The sequence below is a fragment of the Lepidochelys kempii genome, chromosome 5 (genome assembly GCF_965140285.1).
Source record: "Lepidochelys kempii isolate rLepKem1 chromosome 5, rLepKem1.hap1, whole genome shotgun sequence".
In the NCBI taxonomy this organism is placed as follows: Eukaryota; Metazoa; Chordata; order Testudines; family Cheloniidae; genus Lepidochelys; species Lepidochelys kempii.
In genome coordinates, this window is record NC_136384.1 from 128,677,850 (window position 1) to 128,701,752 (window position 23,903).

The 23,903-nt window shown below is 40.4% G+C and overlaps 1 protein-coding gene across 3 annotated transcripts in view; it reads right to left on the reverse strand.

Moving 5' to 3' along the window:
• DGKQ (diacylglycerol kinase theta) overlaps positions 1–23,903 on the reverse strand; it is a 172,718-nt gene that overhangs the window by 53,595 nt on the left and 95,220 nt on the right. For all 3 annotated transcript variants that reach the window (XM_073345802.2, XM_073345805.2, XM_073345804.2), the window contains 5 exons: positions 22,289–22,442; positions 15,113–15,169; positions 3,715–3,815; positions 1,966–2,189; positions 881–971 (listed from right to left, as the gene is read on the reverse strand). In XM_073345802.2, the coding sequence (XP_073201903.2) occupies positions 881–971; positions 1,966–2,189; positions 3,715–3,815; positions 15,113–15,169; positions 22,289–22,442 (627 nt within the window). The remainder of the gene's footprint in view (positions 1–880; positions 972–1,965; positions 2,190–3,714; positions 3,816–15,112; positions 15,170–22,288; positions 22,443–23,903) is intronic.

The window sequence follows — 23,903 nt, forward strand, 5'->3', positions numbered from 1 at the left end:
GTCTGCCATGGAACCAGTAATGGGAATCAAACAGTTCTCTCTAAACTATACTAAAAATAAAACTTGACTTAACAGTTAACTTATCCTAAGTCTAACATAAACTATGAAACAGTAAACTAAGGCACCACGGTCTTCTAAGTGAAGGAGCTGGCTCCAAAGGAACCCAATAGGTGTACGTCCATTTGTTGCTGTGGATGGAAGATGCTAAGGCAGCTGAGGGTACTGCATCCCATTTTATCATCTTGCCCTTGGCACATTCAGGAATGCAGATGGGAAGGACAGGAGAGATGCATGAGTGCGTCAACAGGCCCTACTATGAGAAGGTTCCACCATGTGACCTGCACTAGCCAGCACATCCCACGAGCTGGACAATGCAGAAGACACCTCAAACAAGAATGCAAGGTTTTCTCCCGTTCCAGCAGGACTTGGTCTTGCATATCAGCCTGATTTCAATATTCAAGAGATACACAAGCACAAAAGACATATGCTCTAGATTGAGAATTCTCCTCTTTGTATGTGTAAATTTGCTTGGCCTGTAAGAAATGGACGAGGCTTTCAGTATAGAGCTATTCGGTCTGTTGTATTATGCAGTGCGGTAGCCATGTCAGAAAGCTTGTCTCTCTCACCAAAAGAAGTTGGTCCAATAAAAGATATCACCCTACCCACCTTGTTTGTCTGTTTTATTATGTTCAGGTAATGTTTTATCCCCAATTTTGGCACTATGCAAGGCAGGAGTTATAATTCGCTGAGCATTAAGACTATTTAGTACAGGGAAAGTCATACATAAAGTTTTTGTAAAGTATGCTTTTTCTTTTGAATGAACTGTTAGGATAGTTCATACAAGGCACAAAGAAATGGTAATGAGCTTTATATCGCTTACCTGCCGTCCTAATTGCAGGAGAACTTCTTTAATTACTGTCTCGGTGGTGCTTTCCTTATCTATTCGTAGGGAGATATATGCCATTCCCACTCTAGACAAAAAAAATCTTTAAAATTAAAATCACTTATGCAGTTGGATTAGCTCAGGAAATTGTACCAGGATCCAAAGAGCTTCCCTCTAAGATCCCAGTTACAATTCAGCCCCATTCAGTAAAAAACTTGTTACCAGCTTATAAAATTCAGCTGTCCACAAGCCTCAGTCCCACTCACACTGGACAGGTGGGAACCCACTATCCCGGAGACCAGTCACTGAAGCCTCAATACTGCTGGTGACTTCACACATGTAGGCCTATATGAAGGCCCACTGAAACCCATGGGCCTCTGACTGTGCAGCCTCACTTGCAGGACCGTGGAGTAAAATTTTTGTCAATACAATTGGGACCAAGTTGGCAATCTCAGCAGTAAGGACAGATACACAACTCATGAAACAATTCGGGAACCTTTGGGATGAAAGGTGCAACTATAAAATGAAAGTGACTATAAACTGATCAGTCTTATTTCACTGTGGAGGGTGCATAAAATGCAAAACAGTTTCAGTAGTAAAAAACAAGTAAGGTTTAAAAAAAACCTGTTTTAATCATCTAACCTATTACTAACATGGAAAAGAATGTAACATACATATCTTTATCTTAATGTTCCCTTTAAAAATATGAAGTTCTCACAAGAAAGCTTCTGCTCATCATTTGTATATGGATACAATTTGCTTAAAAAGTTATGTCTCCTTGGATTAATACGTGCTACAACTAAACAAAGATGCCCGATCATGCACAGGCACCTGTTGACTCTTAAACATGCACGACTGGGGGCTAAATCATGTAATAGTTAATGTCAGAGTCTAGAAATGAAGAAAAATGAAAGCTAAAAAAATAAATATCTGTTATACCAACAGAGATCCTTGAAATGTAGTGGATTTTGTCCTCCTTTACCCTCATGCAACTTTAAAGACTGCAAAACATTTTCCTGGCCACAACAGAAGGCAAAATTGTCTGACCAGAGTAACCTTGCAAAAAGAAGGAAAGCACTCACTTCAGCCAACCAGGATAAATTCTTATTATTTCGTGATCCTTAGGTTTGGCTCTGATGATCCAAGCTTCGGGAACCACCTCTCTGAACACTGGACCTGGGTTGGTTTCTTCAGTGGCATCATTCCTGTTGATGATGTCATCAGAAAACAAGGTCTGCTGAGAAAATGTCTGGAGCTCATAGTGCTGTTGATCATCATTTACGTAGTATGCCCTCAGCGCTGCCTCCTACAACACCACAGAAAATAGAGTGATTTGCCCTCCTCTGAAAATGTGCACTGATGTACGGTTGGGACACAGTTATGAAATTCAGTCAGTTCACTTACTCTAAAAGAGTCTTTTAAAGGAGCATAAAAACAGCTGATAGGCCACTATAGAAAATAAGCATATAGTTTCACAATGAAGTTTTAGTGATATAAAACACAAGAGGAAATTTCTCACCAGAATCCCAATATATAGCTTTTGATGGTGCCCGGAGTATTTTTGTCTAGCTATTGATTTATCATTTTAATATAAATGTAGTGAGATGCAATAGAGACACAGCTTCAGGATTCATTCTTGTACGGAGAGGTAAGTTATACTTCTCTGTGCTATGGGGCATACAGCTGCCTGCCTTTGATCCAGGTTTAAATCAAAGAGACCACTTTAAGCCCTGGATGCGCTAATCATCCCTGCTTCACAGTCACTCCATTCCCCAGGTCCACATCACCCTCTTTGGGGCTCTCCTGGCCAGGTAAAGACACTCCACCTGCAGCAGAGAGAACTTTGTAGCCTTCCTGTGCCATTACAGCCCAGTTCCAAAACTGGAGACCCTCTATCACAGCCCGCATCATCTTCAGCCACCACAGACCCTGGAGCGAATATGTCCCAGGATGGCACTTTTTGTGGACTAGGAATTTTTTTTAATTTGGGAGAAGACAACAGCCAAAATAATTATGCTTGAAAAATACCAAGCAATCCTAAATAGCAAACATTTTTTGCACTGCATATTATCTTTAGATATGGATCATCAACAGTAATTTTCAAAATTTCAGTTAATTTTGAGCACATTATCAATGCAGAAGAGGGTATATAATGCAGAAGAGGGTATATAATAACCGTTATTTATTGACTGAAGCTGAAAAACATTGGTAATATTCTATATAGGTTCCTACCCTGCATCTATCAGAGTGCTTTTAAGGAAGAGCTCCTATCATTCTGTCTTTTCCCTCATTCGGCAGAGTGTTGGGTTTTTATTCAACAGCAATTTTAGTACGCCTCGTTTGATAAACAGAAAAATGGATATAAGTAGCAGTCTTGAAAGATCGTTTGTTTCATGTATGTGTAACCCTCTGGTGACTTTCCAGACTGAAGTTAAAATAATTAAATACTATATATTTAGAGAGAAAAATAGGGGGCTTGTTAGTAACCCTGGTATACTAGCCAATATCCCAGCTATCACTAAAACCACATTTGAATGTTCGACAGGATAGGTGAGTTACAGCTTAACACATAACGGTTGCTGCATACATCTATGAAGTCTCTGCAGTCTGCACATCTAACCTCAGTACCTCATAAAATGGTCGGAAGTACCAGGAATATCAACAGTGCTAGATAGAACCAAATTATGTTCTAATATTCTAGCTAAGGTACAAGCAGGTTTTGTCATCGTCGTTGTGAGATGCATTACATTTGTAAATCATTGTATGTTGGGATAGCTGGAAGCCAACATAATCTATCAGACAACAACGTTATCCATTTGAGAGTCTCTTACCACAACCTCTTCACTTTTTGCAATCCTTGGAACGGAAATCAGTCTAAATTGATTGCGTTTTACTGCATCATTACCATCAAATATCTTTAATGTTTGTTTACCTAAAGAAAACAAATATTTACGTTACCACAACAACATTTAATATATTCATGTCACAATAAGAAGTGCGTACGCAACTAGTGGACAATGCAACTTACAAAAATCTGTTTTTAACCAGTTTTAAAGAGTAACATTTATTTGCATTTTCTTAAGTTTACTTTTATTTTCCTGCTGTTAGGCTAAAATGTAACTTAACAAGAGGAAAATGAACTAAAAATTTCTTTCAAATGGCAATTTCACAATCAGTTTTCATCCAAGTATTTTGTCCATGATTTTCTAATTATTTCCCCCTTAATTTCTAATCTTTACCAATTCAGCAACCTGGAACCCAAAACAACAGACTGATGCGTCAGAACAGTTGTGGCAAGTCTGATGACTATGATTTGGAGAACAAAACATTGTTTAAAATAACCAGTATCTACAAGCCAATTACATGTCAAAGGGAAAATTTAAAATTGCCCCACATATTTTTAAAAATTAAATGTTTTCCTGATCTGCATTATATTTTAAATCTAAAATCTTCAATAAAAACTGCAACAAATCATGAACTATAAGTAGACAGCAAACTAATACCTCCCAAATGGCGATGAATGAAGGCTTTTGGTTTCAGCCCTCCACAAAATGGAGGTAGTAGTGGAATCTGGTACACTCCACTGAACATTTTTTTAAAATATTAGTTAATTACACAAATTTAAAACAAATTCTAACTCTGCACACAAATCTTACAGAACGTTTGGGGGTTTTTTAAGCCGGTGTAAGACCACCAATCCAACAGAGTCATCTTGCCACCTGCAACATGGGGGTCAAATTTGTTTCATTAATAAGGGGCTACAATCTGAGGAACACCTTTCACTCTTCTGATCCCATTACTACAGAAGAGGTGTGAGGAGTAGGGGGGTAGTTATATTTAGTCCCCTCCACAGTCTCCAATGAACAGAGAAGTCCAGCAATATATCATGGCTGTTACCCAGTTTCCTGCACAAAAGACAAACCGTTTTTGCTCTAGAGGTGTGATTAACAGTTTGAACTCTAGGTCACTCTTCACTGGCAACGTTGGGAGCACTCTCAAACAAATCCGATGTCATAACCAACCCCTCCTCATGCATTCAGCACACACTGATATGGTCACAAACACAGCACAACCTTTAAGGAATGTGGGCAAATACCTTTTACCATTAAGCTAATAAAAGCCTGAAAGATAATCCTTTTTGTACCTTGATATGAGGCATGTGAAGAATGAATCCTGAGCTCAACAGAAATAAATGTATGTGCACTTAATTATGCTGGTTTGCAACTTCTTCCCTCACTTGGAATTAGTTCAGAGTATGACAGCAAGGACTCAAGGGGTTTTGCCCGCAAATAATCTTGATATCTATGTTCCATTTATTGTGTTAACCCATCAGAATTTCCCACAAAAAGAGGACAGCAGATGAGATGGGTGGACATGGACGAGTAAAATGAAAAACTAGCTACTGCAAAAACAAGGTATAGAAGCGCAGAAACCTATAGAGATATCCAGCCCAACTCATCTCTTTAATCAGGCACCCAGACACTACAATGATGGGCAAACCATCAACACCGACAATAAATATGCAGCCAGGGCACTTCAATATCTTGCTGCAAGCTTTCAGAGCCATCTGAGACATGGAAACAGCATCTCCTATGGATCATCTCTGCTTCTACTATATATTCTGTCACCACGATTAACAGGCCTGGCTTGGAACAAATGGTCCATACCAAATTACGCTCATAACGAACAGAATCTTTCCAAACAAAAGGCCTATATTTCTATGGCCCTTGCCCTTGGCCTATTGTCCTGCAATAGGAAGTGCAAGACTTCTATTTCCTTTCCACTTTTCTTAAGAGGTAAAGCCCACACATTGTAAAGGTACTGACAGAGATTTGGGGTGGGGAAGAGGGCAGGAAGGTATTTGTTAGTTTTCCCCCTCCTCTATGATTTTGCTTCTCCATTGCTTCCCCCACCCCCATCATAACACAAAAGTTATGGCCTGTTAAGGTACTGCCAGCGTCTTTTGGGCATGACTCCCAGAATTGTATAACTTCATACCTGCAGGTGAAGGCGTCCAGACAGCACTATGAACAAGTTCCACTCAGTGTGGAAGTGATAAGCAATACGGACGTAAGTCTGGTTCTCAGGCCCAGCAACTCACTCTCTTCTGGTATTCATGATGGCAATATTGTACAAAATGGGTGCAAGAGCCAAGATCTTGTCTATATTACATTTTTACAAGGTATGTGTTATAGCCACGAGCTTTTATGCACAAGTGGCTGCAAGTGTCCTGTTTATTCTCCTCGTTACAACAGTGGCTACAACAGCTATGAAAGAAACCAGACGTGGAGATAAAAATTCTCCAACTCTGTGTGATGACAAGCAAGGAGAGCTGGGCTGTATTAAACAGCAGGGATACTAGCCTTGCACAGAAGGCTCCCATGAGGTGGGGGGAGGGGGAGTGGGATGCTTTAGTTTGTTGAAAAGTGTTTACTTCAATTGGCCTTTTACTCAACACTTTCTTCTTCAGGGTCACCCTGCTACTTCCCCCTCACTCATGCTACTTCCATCATATGGATCTTCCCTCTTGCCATACTATGGCAGTATGGATGCTGCTCCTTTTGCGGCCCATCAATGTTGCCCTGAGCATTGGTCCTTCAGGAGCTGAGCACAGGACACGGGTAGGAGCTTGTGACCTAAGGCTCTGAACTGTGATTCACCACAACCAGATCACCATGCCAGCAGCTCAGGGGGAAAGACCCATTTTAAAGTAGAGCTCCAAACTCCCCCAAACACAAGCACCCAAGGGCTTCTACTGTACACTCTGCAGCATGTACAAGAGGAACATTTAATTACTCAGCAGGAGCTTAGTCAAAGCAGCTGTCAGGAGTAATTAAGGATCACTACAATATAAGACAATACAATAAGTGCTCAAATTTTGCCTCTCTTACGTGGATGTTTTACAACCACCTTAAGCTACTGTACACACGCATCATCACTACTGTGTTCTGATTTTCCGTGACAAGGGAGAAATGTACTGAATTTATTTTAGGGTTTTTGGATACCATGGAGATCGGTCCAGTCCTGAAGCAGGGTGGGCAGAGCATAGATAGACAGCTCTGCACTGCTTAAGGCTGTAGTAAGACTGATGAAAGGGTAAAGATGCCAAGTTTAGGAAATGCCTCCTTCAACTAAAGGATTCCCACTATTCACCATAAGCCTGAAGAAGTCTCTCCCTGTGGGGAAAAAGGAAGAAAGAGGAGAAGAAAACCTTTTAGGAATCACAACACTGAAAATTCTGCAGCCAAAGGCTGTATCCGTGGCCCCCTGTTCAAGTGCTGTCACCTCTATAGTGCTGTTCACTTCAGCCCTTTCCACTGCACTCAGAGAGCACGTAGCGCGATCTGGAACAAAAAGGCCTCAGCTACGTTTGAAGCCACTGCTGGAGAGGAAATGGGTACAAGGTAGCGTAGCAAATAAGGGGTGGAAAGGCGGGTGCTTACAGAAGGAAAAAAGAGTAACTATAACGCTCAACTCAAAGACATCTTGAACCAACCTACCAATTCAGCCATCTGCATTACAAACAATGCTTACAGAAGCAGCAGCGAGAGCTATACCTTACCGGTCTCCACCTTCCCCGATTTTGCCAAAGATTTCATTCCTGTCTATTGCCACAGTGGAATGAACTTTGGAAGCAGACCTCAAGTTTCTTCTTTCCTATAGGAATGCTTTAAAAATAGGTATCTAAAGAGCAATCTTATAGAAGCCTCACAGTGCCTAAGATCATTTTAAGAAACACACGATCTAGATATAGTCTATTGACTGACAACATTAAGAGAGCCCAAATTCTTTTTCCAGAAGCTGGCTTGGGGATATAATGATAGGTGGTAAAGATTGGAAGTGTCCTCAGATAAATGGAAATCCTTATGTATTTATTTGGCATAATCCATCTTAAAAGGTCTGTTGATTGAGTCTGGTATTACAATCTGATGAAAGACTGTGTCTGCTTTACTTCACTTCAGCTGCTGGGAATGAACTCATGCAAGGCCACTTAACTAGGATTATGCAGAATGCCCTTTGATCTAATAAGAACTAGAATGTCTGTCCAGATTCAAGTCAGCACAGTGAAGTTCTTTCAACAGGACTTTTTTTTTTAAATGTTACACTTTTTAGAGTAGGACATACAATTTTTTTTATTTATTTTTTTTTTTTTGGTGGTAACGACTGTATTCTAAGAGAAAGATTTGTATATGATTACACAACTCTTCCTCTAGATTGACAATCAGGTCCACATTCTGAAATGAACCCCACACTTTTCATTCTGATGCTAATGCTCAAAGCAGTCGTTATTAAAATTAGTCATCTAGGTATGACACCCCTTCTTTGGTCAGCATCTTATTACCACAACTCGTCATTTGTACAAATATTTCTATTCTGAGCTGTGTGTAAACCCACCACAAAGGGGTCATTATATAAATAATGACAGGTTTCAGAGTAGCAGCCGTGTTAGTCTGTATTCACAAAAAGAAAAGGAGTACTTGTGGCACCTTAGAGACTAACCAATTTATTTGAGCATAAGCTTTCGTGAGCTACAGCTCACTTCATCAGATGCATTCAGTGGAAGATATAGTGGGGAGATTTATATACACAGAGAACTTGAAACAATGGGTGTTACCATACACACTGTGATGAGAGGGATCACTTAAGATGAGCTAATACCAGCAGGAGAGCGGGGTGGGAGGAGAAAACCTTTTGTAGTGATAATCAAGGTGGGCCATTTCCAGCAGTTGACAAGACTGTCCGAGGAACAGTGTGTGTGGGGGGGGGAAATAAACATGGGGAAATAGTTTTACTTTGTGTAATAACCCATCCACTCCCAGTCTCTATTCAAGCCTAAGTTAACAGCAACCACATACCACACAACAGAACCACTAACCCAGGAACCTATCCTTGCAATAAAGCCTGTTGCCAACTGTGTCCACATATCTATTCAGGGGACACCATCATAGGGCCTAATCACATCAGCCACACTATCAGAGGCTCGTTCACCTGCACATCTACCAATGTGATATATGCCATCATGTGCCAGCAATGCCCCTCTGCCATGTACATTGGTCAAACTGGATAGTCTCTACGTAAAAGAATAAATGGAGACATATCAGATATCAAGAATTATAACATTCATAAACTAGTCGGAGAACACTTCAGTCTCTCTGGTCACTCGATTACAGACCTAAAAGTCGCAATATTACAACAAAAAGACTTCAAAAACAGACTCCAATGAGAGACTGCTGAATTGGAATTAATTTGCAAAATGGATACAATTAATTTAGGCTTGAATAGAGACTGGGAGTGGATGGGTCATTACACAAAGTAAAACTATTTCCCCATGTTTATTCCCCTCCCCCCCACTGTTCCTCAGAGGTTCTTGTCAACTGCTGGAAGTGGCCCACCTTGATTATCACGACAAAAGGTTCCCCCACCCCTCTCTCCTGCTGATATTAGTTCATCTTAAGTGATCACTCTCCTTACAGTGTGTATGGTAACACCCATTGTTTCATGTTCTCTGTGTATATAAATCTCCCCACTGTATTTTCCACTGAATGCACCCGATGAAGTGAGCTGTAGCTCACGAAAGCTCATGCTCAAATAAATTGGTTAGTCTCTAAGGTGCCACAAGTACTACTCCTTTTCTTATTATATAAATAATTTGCATACAACTTGTCTGACTTCTTTTTTTTTTGGAAAAGATATTTAAATATTTGTAATTTATGTTAGATAAGGCTCTATTTATGTTAGTAGCCTCTCCAATTCTCATTGTTAAAGGAAAAGGCTAGGGAGATCAATTGTGAAATGAAGTTGGCATATAGCTTAACCTAAAAGCTTCTTCTTTCTACTATGTAACTAATTATAAGATGATTTCTGATAAGAGTTATCAACTGATGTATCATACAAATGGCTCCTTGCAACAGATTTTTTTTCACCTCCTCAAGTCTTTAGTCCTCAAGTCGTCTCTTCTTACAACTAAATCATAGTTTCACCTTTTGAAAGGGGCTTTTATCTTTCCCATCAATGGGTTCTTTCAGAGCTGTTCAATTTATAGAGCAAAACTGGTTTGGTTTTGTTGTTTTTTAAGCAGGAAGCTACTGCAAGGTCAGTGTTAGGTACTTGTTTACCAAACCATGAAACCTGATTCAGAAACACTGAGTTTCTTTGGGGACAGGATATGTAATACTTGGTGAAACCAAAACAGATTTCCTCATATTCTGAGAGTTTTGTGAAACTCTCAGAAACTTTTTACTTTTCAAAAATCTTAAGCACAGCTTGAAAAATATATCTATCAATGATGAGTGGGAAGCTTTTCCCTGGCAAGCACAGGAGCCTAATCTGACAGTATCAGCTGAATTTAAGGTTTTGAAAAACAAGAAAATCTTCCAAATCCAAACGGAGTGCAAACCAACTGCAGTGCTGTCTTCCTTACCCTGGCTGCTCCCCTACCTGGATTTCTACTGCTCTCAGCTGCGCCAAGCAGCAGCAAAGAGAAATTAGCAAGACTCTGGTCAGTTTCATTGCTGCCACTCAAAACCCAGTTGGGTAGCTATGAAACTGACATGAATCATGTAAATGTCATGCTGTTGTTCCTTCGAAAAACCAACCTCTTTCCCCATGTCATCCTGGTTCTCTGAATATATCACTGGTCGTTTCATCAGTACTGGGGTCTCACCTTCTTACCATGAGACAGGCTGAAACTTCAGCTCTAAGGGATTTTGGGACCACAAGGCTGTGAAAGCTGCCAGTCTTTCACACAGTGGCTACATGCTCACCCTGAGCCTTAACAGCTGTTCATGGAACTTTTTCACACATCTGCCATGAGCTCCACTGCAGATTCCAACCACAGCAGCATCTGATCCACTTTCCTCTGTTCACCTCTAGCTTCAGGGGACACGGATCATAGGCTTTGAATCCGTCTGAGCAGTGCCCCAGAGGAATAAGCTGCACCCATGACTACCTCTGAAGCACTGTAATGAGCTCAAATGTCTTCTTCAAAAAAGCCTGGACTTGTCTGTGGAGCAGAGTGAAACCCCACCTTTGAGATCTATTCTCTCCTTTGCCACTCTGGAAAGTGCAACACCCACTCGCAGATCCTCAGTAAACACCTCCGTTTCTCTGTCAACAGATTCAGCACTTGCCCAAGCAGGGTGCAGAGCCAACTGATCCGGGCATGTCCACTCTCACATCACAATGTCCTACCCCATGACCTGGAGGTTGGGGACCACCGGACAAACAGGCTGCAGTCTTGATGGGCAACAGATGGGGGCAAAGGCCCACTTTGCCCCTTTTTTCTTGGATATGATCCTTTAGGCCCTCCCACCCCCACAATGAAGGGAAGGGAGAGAATATTCCTTGGCAGCTGCCCCAGTGTTGTCCTCTTGGTTACTCCCCGGGAAACCTGTGGGTGTCAGATATGCTAAGTCCCACAACAGGCAGTAAGCAGCTCCCTGGGGACAGCTACGAAGTATGGGTGTCCCAGTGCAAGGGGAATTTCTGGGGTCACAAGCTCCTCTTTTCCCTTCAGTCCTCTGCATCTGCCAGCAAAAGTAATGATCTTTCCACCTGTTGGAAATACCAACAATAAGCTTACACAGAGAGCAAGCCCCCTGTGTACAGGGGATGACACCTCCAAACACATTTTGCATACTATCCCCATCTGCTGCCAGGGACAAATTATACCTAAGCATCTGGACTGGCATACGGGATCAAAGAGAATCTGCAAACAGGACAGACTGAGTGAAAGTGCGATGGCAGTCTTAATTTATTAATTCATTAAACCAAATCATAAAAACCGTAAAGCTAAAATAAAATCAATCAATCAAAGACGACAGCGTGTGATGCTCAGAATGTCTTTATTCCTTTTCAAAAGTCACACACTGACAATCCAGACAGAGGAGGTGGTTTGAGCTTTGCATCACACTAAAGCCATCAACCTGGCTGAAGCTCTACTCTGCACAACAGCATCTTTCAAAAGATGTTTGTTACTCTTAAGTGTCAATGGGAAGTAGCCTCGGGAAGAATGGCCCAGTGCCTAACACGATACACTGTAAATCCCAGTCTGTAATGAACACCCTTTGAGAATAATCACCACAGAGTTTTACCTGTTGTTTGGGCAGCAGGGGGTTCTCATCACCAGCCGTGACCGACAGAAGACTTAAATGAACAAAAACATCAGGGCCTGATCATGCAAGCTGCATGTACCCTCAACCTGCCTTGATTTCTGGCACACAACCAAAGGCAGAGTCTCTAACATCTTTATGTTCTGGGATCCCTGCAGATCCAGGAACTAAGAGCTCAACATAAATAATTTTTATTTTGAGAATTATGGAGCTCTCTCTTCTGGGGATTTGTTACATCCGTACGATATCATCCAAACAGTAGTATTTCCATCCTCTAAATCGCCAGTTATGAAGAAATATTAGCAATGATGGATAATTAAAGCCTGTTTTGTTGTTTGTTTGCCAGATTAGGACTGTGATTCTTTATGTTCAGCATCATTTTCAAACACGGCCTCAGCTAAGAACAATGTGCGTTGTCTCTAGGAACACAGAAATTGACATCCTGGGTATCCCGTCTCCAGTTATACTGTATAGTTTAACAGGTACAACCATCTGTGGGAACAACTCTTTTCAGGTTAGCTTAAACCCCTTCCCAAAAGACATGAGCTAAACACAGAAAAGGGCCTCACACCAGAATAAAAGGCTTTCATGACGGAATAAGAGTAACCACACAGGGATTACGTTCTATTGGTTAAAATTCACACTTTAGCTTATACCAATATAACTTTCCTGTGTAGACAAGCCTGTAGATGCTGCTTTATGCCCTGAAGCGTGAGGGTTCAGATCTCTTCCCAAACTCTTTTAAAAAATATTTACTATTGTAACTAGATATCTGTGCTACCCATCTAAAATATCCTAATTACCCCTGATAAGTTCTTGGCCTCAATAATATCTTGTTACAATAAGTTCCACAGTTTAATAATGCATTGTCTTAAAAAGCCTCTATCCGTTTTAATTTTTCTCTCTATCAATTTCATTTAATGTCCCCCTGTTCTCACATTATGAGAAAGGATGAACCAAAGATCCTAATGTAACTTTGTTTATAAACCATTCTTTATTTTATACACTTTTTATCATGGTTCTCGTTTGTTCGTTCTCTAACGAAAATAGCGTGTCATACAAACCAAAGTTGGCCAGACATCCTTTCACATCCTAAAAAATATCCTGTGTGTTATTTTTCACTGCCCTTTTTTTTTTTTTTTTTTTTAAACAGACCTGTATCTGTGAGGTAAACTGAAAAAAACACAACAGCTACATCTTTTCTGGAAGATAAATAGCAGGCTAGCTACCATAATTGTAAAGGTGACCACCCTTTCTAGTATCATGTTCCCTTGCACAGTAAAAGTCTGTGCACTCTGAAAGAAGAGCTTGACTTGAAACAGTGATGCAACAAATTTAAAGATCCCTCCTGCAAAGTCAATGAGTGGATCTCTCGACCCCTTGGGCTACATACAGCAGGGGGCAGGATCAGCTGTAGGAGGAGTAAAGCCTTACTACCTGGTATCAGTTACATTAATATCTGAAAGTGTCAAAACAATGATTAATCAATACTTCCCACTGAGCACAATGCCTTCGTTTTCAATAGAAGCATTAGAATTTCTCTCCTTCTAACACAGTGATCATCAAAAATCATGGCATGAAAGAGAGCCAGTTATACTGGAACATCTGTATCAATTTATGTTGTGTTAATATATAGTAAGGGGAAGCAATTCATTTTAGTACAACCACTTTATTTAAACCACAGGATTAAAGATTCTTTGCGTTAGTCTTTGAAAATGTACAGCGTGTTCCTGTTCTCCCAAGTTTTACTGATTGACACTGTAGAGAAATATGTGTAAGGAAAAACAACGTTTAGAATCTCTTTTTGAGCACAATGTCTTCATCTTCTTGGTCAGTCCGTATAAAATAAGGCGTATTGGATTAAAAGTGTCAACCAAGCCATCTGAGATACCAGGATAGACATCTCACTCCCTTTGACAGCCACTGATGGAGAAATACCAGCCTCAGTCAGTAAGACATAGAAGTAAAAACAGGTGCTGGCACATAAAGGATTATTTCGCTTTGCTATTTGAAAAGCTGCCCACTGGAAAATGTGCAAGTTTATTTGACAAACCACAGCTGGTCACAATCTGATCCTACAATATGGAAGTATGTGGGGTGTCATAAATTCCTCATAGTCATCCAGAGAGAGTGAAGTTTAAACCCTATTTTAAAATAAAGGGGACGTACTAAACACATTTGAGCACACTGTCAGAACTATGCTAAGTATTGATCTGGAATGGCCCTTGTCACATGGCAATTTCCTCAATAGTCTTAGATCTTGAAAGAACATGAAGGGGACACGGAAGGTTCTTTCTTTCTTTCCTTTTTCTTCAATCTACTTTTTCGTACTAGAGCCATTTATGCAACCACATCATGAAAAATGTGAAGATATGCTGGTTTTAGTCATTTATTCCACTTCCTTTTATTTTGTTTTAATAAACTGTGATTGACTACACTAGTCAAGAAAATGAGATTAATAATAGCTAATATCAAACACAGAGCAGTCAATGGGTACAAAAACTGTACTACGCACTTGCAAATGGACTTCAATCCTGACAAACAAACACCACTATCTTTATTCTTACTGGGCCTCACCTGAGCAGAGGGTAGACCTCATTTTACTTATGTCCTTGGTAAGATTTGAACCCAAGTAGCCACGGATGAAAGGCTAGTGCTTTAAAGAAATGTACTGCCTGCCCTCCAAATCTATCACTTAACATTACCGGATCATTAAATACAAACACATGATTTCTCAACTGCTATTGTGAGAGATGCCTAGCTGTGACTTACAGAGAATACTATTTATAGAAAGCAATTAACTCCAGTGATACTGACCTGTGGAAAACACCTGGAGAGAAGGTTGACTGCAATGATCTAATGAATACCATCACCTCTTTTCACTAAAATGCTGAAGTGGATTTCACAGAAGGGCCTATCCATTATCACTTCATATACATAAAGATGTGCTGACCCAATATTGAATACACAAGATCTGTAATTACCATTAGAATGTAATTGTCTGACCAAAGTGAAGCTTTATTTAGGAGTAATATTCTTCATAAGGAAAAGCAGGTTAAGCTAATATAATAAAGGCTGTGTTGAGCCAATATTCCCAATTTACTAAAATTCGACTTACTTGAATCTGTTGAAATCACTGACCCTTGTGTTAAGCCATCAACATCCTCATCTTCATCTGTGGAAAGAAAAGTTTCAAGGAGAAGGTTACCTTTTAATTGCACAAAATAATAGTTGAATCTTATTTTAAAATAGTTTAATGGAAGTAACAAAGACAACAAAAGTCACAGGGGGCGCATACACTACAGCAACAACCACATTTCCTCTTCCAATTCTTAGCTTTTTAAAACTGAAATCACTACCACAACATCCCAATGAATGTAGCAGTGTAACATACACTGACAATAAGAATTAACATGTAACTACTGTGTGGGTTATAGCCTCAAATTCTCTCTCACTGATTGTCTCAGTATTACTATTTGCAAATTTCATCAACCTGTCATGTCTGCCTATAAATTAAAAATATACTTTCTGATCATAAGTTTTAAACTATGACATTGTAACAGGAATCAGAGTATTAAATGGTGTCCGATCAGATCTATCGATTTAATAAAAATAATTCTAGAACTGAATAGTTGCAAATAACACAAGATTTTGTTTGTCCAGCTCTAGAAGAGAAAACTTGAGTTGATTTATTACTTAAAACTGGGAGTCAAAGTATTAGATGATATTTGTAGTTTATATATTCAAATGTTTAATGTTGGCAAAATAATTAAGAGGAAATTACTGACCTTTGATTGTGCTTCTCTGAAGGTATCATCCTGACTGAAATCTCACTCCTGTGTCTCGCTTCTCTAGTGCAAGACGGATGGAACTTCCTCTTGACAGATTTCGTTCTCCAAGAGCAGCAATAGCAAGGTGGAACACAAGCCAGACCACCATACTGATAGACATGTGGCCTCCACACAGTTTAACTGCTGCCCTTGGAAACCTCCAATCAATTACTGACTGTGATTGGCCAAAAATAAAAAAAAATTAAAAAAAAAAAGTCAGCCAATAAAAAAATGATTGAAAATCTGACTCAAGAAGAGATGAAAAAAAATCAAGGCCCCCCCAAACACCGCTTCAACAAAGATAAACCTCCAGGATTTGAGGAAAGGTGGGTGAGTGAGTGAGAGAGAATCCTGATATAATGAAATCTTCAAAGATGCAGAATTACAGGTCAGTAATTTTCCCTTCTCTAAAACTACCATTTACCAGAATTCTCACTACTGGAGAGTAAACAACTTGACAGATCTTTCAGTGAAGAGTTATAGTAATGTTGCAACAAGTAAAAAAAACAAGTTCCAGTCTATTTAACTCTCCCTTGTTCCTCCTCCTCCTATTTATGTTTATGTAGGTCTTTTCCTATTTTATTACTGTAACCCCCACCCAAATCTGTTATGTCTTTATAGGATTGTGTGGTCTTGCAGCTTTGACAAATTGTAAGATTACATAATTCTCTTTAAGATCCCATGAAGCATGTGGCATTTTGGAACGTATACAAGCTATAAGTCATTTGCCTTTTTGGCCTTTCCATTGTTTGGTTTTATTATATAAAAATCAATACAAAATTAATCACCATACCAAAAGGCTAATGCCAACAGTGTTACCAGCAATGGTGTTTTGGAGATTATGGTTTTTAAATAAAGGAGAGATCCGACATTTGCCCGTCACCACCATAAGTAACAACAATAGCATCCTGCACGATTAATTAGAACCAAAACTCGAAAAACTGTATAGCATCAATACAGGACAACTCCAAAGAAACAAAACAGAGCTTAGACTTTCTCTCTTGGAAAGGAATTCTGGAACATGGAGACCCTAAAAGAGAATTCCTTCTGGACTCCAAGCAAAAACGCTTTGTGAAAGCACAGAGAGTGCAACGAGCCTGCCTTATGTATATCTGGGATGGAAATATCCTTTGCTGTGATCAAGCCTTGACAGGCCAGCCACATCACAGCCATGCAAAAAGCTAACAGTTAGAAAGGGCTGCTTATCAAGTCGGTGCAAAATGAAAAAGTGTGATGGTCTTTCTAAGGCATTAGTCAGCTCTAGTTAAAGATCTATGGACCTCTGAACCTCAAGGATTTAGAGGAGATGAGCATTCAGGCATTGGAAACAGACTAGAGAGAATAGGGTCATTAAGGTGGAACTTGATCACCTCTAGAGAAGAGCCTCAAATGAGTTTATAGCAACAGCTTATCCTTAGGCGATTTGGTATAGACAGGAAGGAATGCTTTCAGGGCCTGAGGCTTGCTCACTCAGATACAGTCGCTACCACCACTGAAATGGCCATTCACGTAAGAAATTAAAACTCCTAGGAACCAGGTGGTTCAAAAGGAGCTTTCCAGACTGAAAGGAAACAAGAGGGATGGAAGGAGAGACATCCCCACAGTCACCAACAACAGCCTGCAAATACCACTCTCCCCTGGAGGAAAAGAGTTGGGAATAGCTCCCTGCGCCCACTACTTGCCACAGCCCCTACACCGGTCTGTCCTCAAGTCCAGTGGGAGCGGAGCTGGCATCTATACCCCGTGCTCCTGGGCCTGCAACCCACGCCAAGGGAAATGAGCAGGAAGGCTCTGCACTGTCAACAAGGAGTTTGCACAGGATTTTATATAATGTTTAAGCAATTTAATATCTACCCTCGTATATCAAACTGTGTTGGCAGGTACTTTCCTACTGGGGGCCAGGCAGCAGGCTCCGGAGCTGGGATGCACTGTGACACCATGGTCTCAAATGATGATATGAGGCCAGAGACTCATTCTGAGGGGAGCCGCTTTTACCATGTAAAACTGTGTTGAAAACCACTCTTGCCTGGGCCAATATGGTGCTGTTATGATAACTGAAATTCCGTCACTCTTGAGCTTTGAACAGACCTTGATACAAGAGGTGTCAATGGAAAAAGATATAGCACCATCCTCTGTCAGCAAATGGGGAAGGTATCTTTTAGTAGTAGTAATAAAAGACTGGAAGATTCTTGTTTAGGTCGGAGGTGATGCAACTCACCTCCAGCATCCCACACTGGAGAAAGGGGTGAACCGAGCAGCCACTCCCCAATCCAGAAGACATTCAGAAGGATGCAACACAGATCAACTCAAGCTGACTGTGATCATGTGGTCTTTACTTGCTAGGTCTAGGATGAGGAGGAATAACTTGTGAGAAAATGCCCACTCCGGCCTCCCAAAGGCTTTCCCAATACACAGATTGCCCATTTGACTCAGGACCTCCTTTTGGAATACTAGGTCTCTGACCACCCTTAGCAGATACATGACTGACCTTATCAGAGTAACTGGTGAATGGCTACTGCTGGAGAGGCCAAATTCCCTTGGTGTAGAGTTCCACTGTGTGAGCTCCCTAGACTATACAGGAGATAGCCATGGCCACTACAAGTTACGGAGGTGGTTTTTGGAATTCCTCATTAAAAACTGTTCCTGGACAGTCACCACGTCAGACTTGCCCAGAGGGTCTCTGTTATTCAGGGGCAATGTAAAAAGTCCCTGTATTGCTTGTGCTTCCTCTGGTGTCTCAGCTCCAGAGAGGTTAAACTCAATGTGGAGATGTGCTACAGGTGTTGGCCAGGAGAGCCAGCATTTGCAACATGGGGTGAGTTGCTGCCTCCTGGTTCTGACCATTGCACCCCATTAGACGGGTGATGCATCACACCTGACCCCTGGCAGGAAGGCTGGACATGAGCTGGGTAGCAGGGCTCGTACACATTCCAATGGTCAGTCTGCGGTGAGTTGAGGTTTTGGCTGAGTTACCGCAAACTCTGGTGACTCCCACACTCCAGTGGTGACACAAGCTGATTTGACACCCAGCTGAATGAGGTCCTCCATCACCAACCAAATGAAGGAAACACTTCACTGCCAGCCTGGCAGAGTGGCCCCAACTATTCCCAAGCATTTAATGACCATCCTTCCCTGAAGGCTAAACAAGGAACTAGCAGTGCGGCTCTCCTGTAACAAAACAGACATCAACAGGGCCTGAGAAATGCCCATAATATGCACACGAGCCTTAGAAAGACCCACAGCACATAGCCAGTCCCCCTTCTCTAGGGAAGGCAGCTCCCAGAGTGACCATCTTGAATTTTTCCTTGACCAAATAGGCAGCTCCCAGCCTCCTCAGTCAGGAAGGTCCTGACCAGCTACCGTGGCTGTACACACCCAGGATGCTTTCACAAACCCTTTAGTCCTTGGTGCTCACTGACAGGGAGCGTGGGACCATTCCATGACTGGTGTTAATGCAGAGTGCTCTGCTCAGTGGGGTACTGAGTTGATGCAAAAGCCAGCTTCCAAAGCAGATTCCTTAGCCTTCCTGGAAGAAGGGATCTGAGAGACGAGTTAAAGGTCCAAAAGTGCAGAGTGACAACTGTCTCCTTGGCACTCAACGATGACACTTCCACCTGCTCCCCAAACACGTTATCTCCAGTGGAGGGTAGGACCTGGGAGTTGTGCTCAGGGCTGTGGGAAGAGCTCTGACCATAGAGGTGCCACAGCCCAAAGGCAGGCAGCAGAATGCTGCATTCCAGGGTGAAGAGCACCAAGACAATGCCCTGAGCCTCACACACTGACAGGAAAGTACCATCAAGGCACTGAAGTGTTCAGAGAAAAACAGGGGCCGACTCGCTGACCAAAATGCTTCCAGCAAAAGCCCTCCCATGGCCATTGTTCCGGAGAGCCAGGCCTGACTGAATGGCAGGCACTCTACTGCCGTGCTTCAGAAAGTCTGGGGAGAAGAACTGAAGCAGCAATGGCAGAAGCATAGCTCCTTTGCTGACCAGCCAAGAAGAAATGTCTGGTGAGGTCCAAGGCAGCTGTTCAAGTTAGCAGGCGGCACGCAACCTGAGAGGGGAGGGTGACTGGCTGGCTGGCTCTCAACAGCACAACCGCCGCCTCAGTGATCAAAACTCTTTCGAAGCCTGGGGAGCTCTACCAATCTCATGCTAGGGAGCAGAGACCCAGGAGAGAGAATCCTGGCAGCTGGGTGGTATCTCTACAGAAGAGACTTTTCAGAGCCTGACTATATATCCTTTGTCTACATGGGCTGGAGCTGCAAAACATGGATCTGAATTTCAAACAGCCCAAAGTTTGTGTTTTGGTTTCACTTAGGAGAGTTGAAGGAATCATCCATAAAGTTCATATCCAAGTTCAGTTACTACTAACACCTGCCCCCTGCCAAAGGAAAGCGGCTTTCAGGTCTGGTGCTGTGGTGGGGGCCTCACTGTTGGTTGTTGGATGTTCTGCTTTCTGCGCTTTGAATATGCAGATTTAATTACATGAAATGTACTCTGTTAAAATGTACTCAGGCAACTTGAATTTGGGTAATGCAACTTCGTATGATGAGCATATATAATCCTAAGTATTAAAATGGAGAAAACCTTTGTCTGTCACTTAATGTAACAAAGCTAGTGACTAGAAGCGGCAATTGTTAACATACTAGTCTTTCCTACACAGAGATCTGGGTTCAAATTTCACTTAAAGATTGTTTAAGGATGCAAATAAGGAACAATGAATATTAAACTTGTGGTTTGTTTTTTTAAATGATGTATGAAGGCATCCTGAAAGGATGACCTCACAAGAGGAAAAATTACGGAATATTGAACTATAGGATTTTTAATCAGACAGTTTTAAAGTCTGGTTTTTGTTCATCCCAATTTAATGACTAACATTTTTGAGAATGGAAGACTTTGTTAAAGATTAAATGCCTAATAATATTCATCGTCTGAGACCCTGAGCAAGCCCTCCAGCAAAACCAGGGAGGTCCAGAGTAAACATTCCTGATATTTCTAAAATAAAAAACAAGTAGGAAAAAACCATTAAAACCACTCAATTTTCCAGCACTTTATGTACATCATAAAAAAGCAACAAAGGGTACAAAACCAGTTATTAAAAACCACACATTTGCAGGTCACTTTAAGTCATAAGTGAAACTAGGTTGGATGGTCTTTACCAGTTGTGTTTCACTGCATGGTTTTTGTAATATAGATAAATGTCCACTAAAAACTAGCTTGTCTCTGCTCAAGAGAGGCTCCAATAGTTGAGAGAGTGTAGGTCAGGATTGAGGTCCATTACCAGACACGCTGGGGTTATATTACAGCTTGTGCATGTATTACAGATGACTCTCGCTAGTGATAGCTATTAAATATCTATCTTCATGAGTACCAAAATACGCTCAAATGTTCAACACCACCACAGTAAACTAACGTCCAGCTTCTCAGGAAGCTCTCAAGGAAACAAGTTTCTAACATTTTAACCTCCCAAGACTGGCAAAGTTTGGTGTATTTATCTTCCCTTTCATTCTTAACGTACAAAAATAATTTCTAAGAAAAAAAGATAAGTTTACATTTGGGATGTTTGAAATTTAAAGCACAAAAAGAAACAAGGCAAAGGCATAAGAAAAGGCTTGCTCCTGAAAACTAAAGTAAATAAGTAATACATACACTAGGTGGCAGCAAAACGTTATCCTACAAATTAAATCCCTTCCACTTGGAAAGGGCAAATGTTTAATTACAAACAGGGAAAGCAAAATATTTCAACTAATAAAAAAAACCTAACATGAGTTGCTAAATAAAAGTAACATTTATATCAATGATTGCTTATATCATCCGCATCAGCATCCTAGTTAGTCAAACAAGACTCTGGTCTACAGTTTCCACAATATACACTACAACTGTTAAGTTACTAAATGTATGTGAGGTGGAGGGTAAGAAATGTTTGATCAAAAAAGGTGCTTAAAATGAAGTTTCTTTGCCCCCCCGCCCTCCCCTTGCATATGGGAATTTATTTTTCCTATAAATGCAGAAGTGATATACTGCTGCTTCAGCTCTGGAATAATAGAAGCTACAGGTTAAGACATGATTTTGCTCACAAAAAAAACTGGTCCTCTCCCTCACAAAAAATGTCCTATGTTTGTAAATATACAATCATATTATGTGCAAGTCAGAACTAAACCTTCTTTAGAACATGTTATAGCAAGAAAACCATATTTATAGTCAAACTCAGTAGAATTGATGCCAAATAGTCAAGCAGAAACATGAATTCAGGCTTGGTATTCTATACAGCAGGCTCTGTATTTAGGATCCATATCAGGTAGCAGAAGCAGCAGCCTTAGCTAGTAACAGATTAATATTACATCCTCAAAAAAGACATACTACATGATCAACAACCTTAAAAGATTCAGTTTAATATTGACGTAAAACACAGTAACTCCACATATTCAGCACTTTATTGGATACCATTTTCAAAATCTTTACCTGGTTCTGTTTGCAGGCTCTCTGATATTCGAAAACAGTGCATTTTGCTGAAATTGCGAGAAACTAAACGCACACAATTCGGAGGAAGAATCATATTTCTTAATCTTCCAAAAGTACATTCTGGTGGTACAATAATGTAGCAAGAAGCATGAGCCTATAAACAGAAACATCATTAAACACTTGTCAAACCTCAGACATTAAACTTGTAAAAAAAATTAACTCACTATAACAAAATAGGCAGTGGCCTTGCAAACCATGCTGGAACAAATTCATACTTACTGTAAATTGGTCCATCTCCTGTGAGATGAATGGAGTTGCATCGACTTATATCAGGTTTGATTTTAACTCACTATATTTTTATTAAAAAGAAAAGGAGTACTTGTGGCACCTTAGAGACTAACCAATTTATTTGAGCATGAGCTTTCGTGAGCTACAGCTCACCGATGAAGTGAGCTGTAGCTCACGAAAGCTCATGCTCAAATAAATTGGTTAGTCTCTAAGGTGCCACAAGTACTCCTTTTCTTTTTGCGAATACAGACTAACACGGCTGTTACTCTGAAACCTATATTTTTATTGACATAACAGTGAGAATTCTTAACATGTGACAACACTTTTTAAAATATTAAAACCATATTCTACTGAAATCTAAAGTTTTACATACATTGACGTAAAGGAACAATAGTAAGATTGTTCTGCATCTGAACCATAGATTTTGCATTCTAGTGGTATTCACAAGTGGGAAGATGATCAAAACATGGACAATTGTGTTATAAAAAATAAGTTATCCAGTAGGGAGTCGGGGCTGCGATTTCTTCCTGGGGTTTTAGTTGTTAAATTCAGGAATTGTCCTTTCTGAAGCTTATGTCATCAGCCCAGACCCTTGAGTAAATTTCTGCCTTGCATTTATTCTACAGACCATCTATTATCCTTGGAATCAGGTTATGGTAAATACATATGACAAACTGATGAACAAAGCCAATAAAAGAAGTTCGCAAAAAAAAATAAAAAAAATTTAAAGAAAAAATAGTGATGTGTAATTTCAGTTATTTGTTTTTAAAAGTATTTTTGAATATCTAAATAATTCAAATAAAATATACCTGAAACACTGAATAATTGTTTAGCCTTAAGATAGAGGTAAGTTTGCTATTGTAAGTTTTAAGACTGAGTGTGGTAATTCAAAAATACTTTTGTTTTTAATTATTAAATTTATTTTTCATTTCCTATCCCCTAATGCTTTGTGTGTTATTTCTAGGCACTGTTTCTGCATTTCACCCTCTTGGTGACTAATGATGTATTCAGTGACCCCTATCTACACAGTAGGCTCTATATCAGTTTTAAGTCTATAACAAGTTTTGGCTCTCTTCTGAATAAGAGAGAGCATATAAAGGTAGGATACTTTTATGTTGTATGGGAATAAAACATTAGCAGTACAAAAGGATGACCACAAAATCAAATACACGTTCAGAAATGTTGGGAACAATCTCCAGGGTTCAAAAACATTCCATGCTGAAAGGGAACACCAGCAGGTTAGGAGGAGGGATTCTATGTAATCAGCATAAATTTTTGTTTCTTTTGTGACAAAGTTCCTACTCTACCTTGGGTCTTGCGCTTATTA